The 5000-nt window shown below is 42.5% G+C and overlaps 1 protein-coding gene across 5 annotated transcripts in view; it reads right to left on the minus strand.

Moving 5' to 3' along the window:
- LOC135113641 (DENN domain-containing protein 5B-like) overlaps positions 1–5000 on the minus strand; it is a 54882-nt gene that overhangs the window by 31029 nt on the left and 18853 nt on the right. For all 5 annotated transcript variants that reach the window (XM_064029054.1, XM_064029055.1, XM_064029057.1 and 2 more), the window contains exon 2: positions 237–349. In XM_064029054.1, coding sequence (XP_063885124.1) covers positions 237–349 — 113 coding nt within the window. The remainder of the gene's footprint in view (positions 1–236; positions 350–5000) is intronic.

Genomic DNA, 5000 nt, shown 5'->3' on the forward strand with positions numbered 1-5000 from the left:
CGGGAGTGAATGTTAAGCCAATTCTAATACAAAATTCAAATTATTTAAGACTTAAAAAAAATAAATAAATAAATAAAAAATCGTTTGCAGAAAAAAAAAGTGGCAATGAAAGTCACCAAATATTAACACACACATTCAAATGACTTAAAAACACTAACGAAAAACAAACAAATAAATAAATAAACAAAATAAAGCTGCAGAATACCAATCACCCTCACCAGTCAGACTTTGCTTACCATCTGCACGGCGTGGCTGTCGAAGGGCATGGCTGGGGGCGCGTGGTCTGGGTAGTGGCCAAGGACCCGCGCCAGGTAGCTTCTCTCCAAGGGCGGCACCACCACCTCCTCCCCTGTGCGTGATCCGGAGAAAGGAGATGAGAGCAAGGAAAGGGTAGATAAAGGGGGGAGGGGAGGTGAGATGGAATAAGAGGACAAAAAGGAAAGGACAGGGAATGAGTGATGAAAATGGGATAAGAGGAAAATGGAAGGAGATAGAAAGGGAAGGGAAGGGGAATGGAATGAAATGGAATAAGAGGAGAATAAAATAATATAGAAGGAAAGGGAAGTGAAGGGAAAGGAAGGAGGAATGGGAAGGAATAGGATAAGAAGAAAGAAACGAAAGGGAAGAGAAAGGAAGGAAGAAAAATAAAGTAAAGAGAGGGAAGTGATAGAATGGAAGGAAATAAGAGATGGGAAATAAAAGGAAAGGGAAGGGAAGGAAAGGAAAGGGAGAAAAGGGAATGAAAGAAGAGGAAAAAAGTTAATATTTACGATAAAGGAAAGAAAGGAAGGAATGAAAGAAAGGAAGGAAGATTAGATAAGAAAATGGGAAAATAATACAATATAAGAGAGAGGAGGGAAGGGAAGGAAAACCAAGGAAAAACAAAGGGAAGGAAAGAAAGATAAGCAAGGGAGGGATGGAGGAATGATAAAATGAAAGGGAAGAAATGAAGAAGAGAAGAGAAGAGAAGAGAAGAGAAGGGAAGGAAGGGCAGTTAAGTACAAAAGGGGAGGGAGTGATGGGGTGGAATGGAATTAGAAAAGGAAAAGAAGTTTGAAGATTTACGATAAAGAGAAAGGCAGGATTGAATGAATGGAGAAAGGACGAAAGAACGAAGGAAGGAAGGAAAGAATGAAGGAAGGAAGAACGAAGGAAAGGAAGGACGAAAGAACGAAGGAAAAGAAAGGATGAAGGAAGGAAAGAAGGAGAGGAAAGGAAGACGAAGTGAACGGATGGAATGAAATAATGAAAGAAAAGAAGGAAAGAAGGAGAAGGAAAGAAGAAAAGAAAAAAAGGAGGTAAGTGGAGGGACATAAGTGAAATGAATAAATAAAAAGGGGAGGAGGGGAAGGATATGAGGGAAGGAAGTAAAGAAGGAGAGGAAGGAGAGGGAAGGAGGGAGGGAAGGGGGAGGAGGGAAGAATGGAATTGGTGAGGGTGGTATATGGCATAATGGTGCTTAATGCAAACACACACACACACACACACACACACACACACACACACACACACACACACACGTTAAAGTTGAAGTGCTCACGTCAAAGAAGGAAATGAAGGAATGGAAGGTTAGGATCAGGAATGAAAGGAGGAGGAGGAGGAGGAGGAGGAGGAGGAGGAGGAGGAGGAGGAGGTCAAAGAATCAAAACGCTCTTATCTAGGTCAACCTGAGTCACCACTCCCTCTCTCCTTCTCCCCCTCCCACTCTCTCTCTCTCTCTCTCTCTCTCTCTCTCTCTCTCTCTCTCTCTCTCTCTCTCTCTCTCTCTCTCTCTCTCTCTCTCTGTGTGTGTGTGTGTGTGTGTGTGTGTGTGTGTGTGTGTGTGTGTGTGTGTGTGTGTGTGTGTGTGTGATGAAAAACTAGGATGAGACTTTTTATATTTACCTTGAACACTGGGAGGGAGGGAGGGAGGGAGGGAAGGAGGGAAGGGAGGGAGGGAGGGAGGGAGGGAGAGAGAGTGGAGGAAACTCGTGTAATAGCATTGGTATTTGGTAATGAATTTAAGTGCTGGTGGAGGGAAATTTTACCTCCATCCTTCCTTCCCTCCATGTTTTTCTTCCATCTCTTTCTCTCTCTCTCTCTCTCTCTCTCTCTCTCTCTTACTCCTTCCACTCTGCTATTATTTTCCTTCCCTCTCTCCTTCCTCTCACTCTGCTTCTACTTTTTTCCTTCCTCTTATTCTCTTTCCTACCTTTTAATTCCTTTTCCTTCCTTCCTTCCTTCTCTCTCTCTCTCTCTTCCCTTCCCTTCCCTTCCTTCGTTAGTCTCGTGTTACAAACTATCCCCCTCCTTTATCGGAATTCTGGCTCTTCCCTCGTTTCTAAATGTTACTGTTCTCTTCTGCTTCTTCCTATCTTCCTCTGTGTCTGTTTGTTGTTGTTGTTGTTGTTGTTTCTTTTGTTTCTTTCTTCTTTTATTTTTTTCTTTTCCTGATTTTGTTTTTTCCTCTTCTCATTCTTTTCCTTTCTTTGTTTTTCCATTTTGTTTTTGTTTTTTCATTATTTTATTTGTGTCTTTTTTTCTTCTTTCATTATTTTTCTTACTGTTCCACTTTCATTCTCTCTTGTTTTTTTTTCGTTTTTCTTTCTTCATTCCATTTTTACTTCGTTTCTTTCTTTTCTTCTTTTCTTCTTACTCTTTTCTTTCTTCGTCTCTCCCTTTTCTTCTTTAATTTTCTTTCTTTGTTTCTTCTTTCATTATTTCATTTCTTATTTTTCGTTTCATTCTTTTCTTTCTTTTCTTCTTTTTTCTTTTCTTTATTTATTTTTCTTCTTACTCTTACATTACACTTTCTATCCCTTATCCCTTCCCTTCTTTTCCTTCTCTCTACATTCCTCAATTCCTTCCTTTCTCCCTTCCAAACTTTACATCCCTCTCTCTTTTCCTTCCTCCCTTCCTTCCCATCAGATGCCCAAGCCAGTACACCAAAAGTAATTCCTCCCTTTATTATCTCCCTTTTCTTCCAATTTCTCTCTTTCCTTTTCTCTCTCCCTCCCTCTCTTCCTTTTTGCCCTCCCTAACAATCCTCCCTTCCTTCAAACAAGCACATATTTCTCTCTCTCTCTCTCTCTCTCTCTCTCTCTCTCTCTCTCTCTCTCTCTCTCTATTTTCCTCCCTTAGTTTGTTATGAATAGTTTTAAGCTTTTTAACCCTTTAACTTGCAAGATCTCGATAGTTTAACCCTTTGACTGGTGAATAGTTTACTTAAATGGATTATCTGTACGTCTCTCCCTCTCTCTCTCTCTGACCATTCCTTCTCTTAGTTATTTAAATGGGTTGTGTCTCTCCCTTACCTCTCTCCCTCTCTCCCTCGCTTCATCTGCGTCTCTCTCCCTCTCCCTCTCTCTTACTAGTCACCGCGCGTCGCCACACAACGCCACTAGTTCAAGGCGAAAGTACAAGGCCGTTAGTTTAATAGCATCTCCTCCTCTTCCTCCTCCTCCCTCCCTCTTCCTCCGCCTAGTTTCGTCCCGTCCCCGCCCCGCCCCGCCCCGCCCTTCCTTCTCTTCTCTTCTCTCTCTCTCTCTCTCTCTCTCTCTCTCTCTCTCTCTCTCTCTCTCTCTCTCTCTCTCTCTCTCTCTCTCTCTTTTGTTAGGATGTAAAGAAAGGAAAATAGCATGCAAGGTTTAACTGTCCAAACATCCTCTCTCTCTCTCTCTCTCTCTCTCTCTCTCTCTCTCTCTCTCTCTCTCTCTCTCTCTCTCTCTGTCTGTCATTGGCACGCGACACGCACACAGGCACACAGATACATACGCACACACATCCGCCAAACTCATCTACACGCAATACACACACACACACACACACACACACACACACACACACACACACACACACACACACACACACACACACACACACAAACCAGCCACCGTGGAGCCAGTCTGCACTCTCACCTGAAAAGACAGAAAATAACGTTAGTGTTTAATAATAGTAGAAGTAATAGTAGTAGTAATAATAATAATAATAATAATAATAATAATAATAATAATAATAATAATAATAATAATAATAATAATACCACCACCACCACAACTATTACTACTACATCAGCAACAAAAACAACAACTACAACTACAACTACTACTACTACAACTACTACTACTACCAATACCACCACCACCACTTCTATTACTACTACTACAACAGCAACAACAACAACGACGACGACAACAGCAACAACAGCAGCAACAACAACAACAACAACAACAACAACAACAACAACAACAAATACTATTACTACTACTACTACTACTACCATTACTACCATTACTACTACTACTACCACTACCACCACCACCACAACTACTACCACTACAATCACCATCTTCGCTGTACAGTCTACAATGAAAATGGTGATGACAATAGTGATGATGCAATAGAGAGAGAGAGAGAGAGAGAGAGAGAGAGAGAGAGAGAGAGAGAGAGAGAGAGAGAGAGAGAGAGAGAGAGAGAGAGAGAGAGAGAGAGAGAGAGAGAGGGGGGCGAATATAATGATAATGACGAGTAGAGGTGATTAGAAGAGAGAGGAAGAGAGGGGAAGGGAAGGGAAGATGAAGGGGAGAGGGGAGAGGGGAGGGTGAAAAAGGAAGGAGAGGGAGGACGGGAAGAGAAGGGGAAGAGGGGAAGCAAAGGAAGGGGTAGGGAAGGTAGGAAAGGGGAGGAGAAGTGGGAGAGAGAAAGGAAGGAAAGAAGGAAAGAGAGTAAGGAGAAGAAGAAAGGGGGAGGGAGAGGAAGAAGAGTGTGGAAGGGAAGGGGAAAAAGAAGAAGGGAGTGAAAGGAAAGGGGAGGAAGAAGAAGAAGGGAAGAGGAGAGGGAAAGAGAAGGAAAGGGGAGGGAAAGAAAAGGGAAGATGTGGGGAAGGGAAGGAAAGGAAGAGAAAGAAGGAGAGAAGAGGAAAAAGAAGGGAAGGAAACGAAGGGAATGACAGAGGAAGAGGGGAAGGAAGGGAAGGGAGGGGAAGGGGGAGTGGGGGAGAGGGTAGGACAGGTGTGTATATT

Source organism: Scylla paramamosain, chromosome 26, assembly GCF_035594125.1.
Source record: "Scylla paramamosain isolate STU-SP2022 chromosome 26, ASM3559412v1, whole genome shotgun sequence".
NCBI lineage: Eukaryota > Metazoa > Arthropoda > Malacostraca > Decapoda > Portunidae > Scylla > Scylla paramamosain.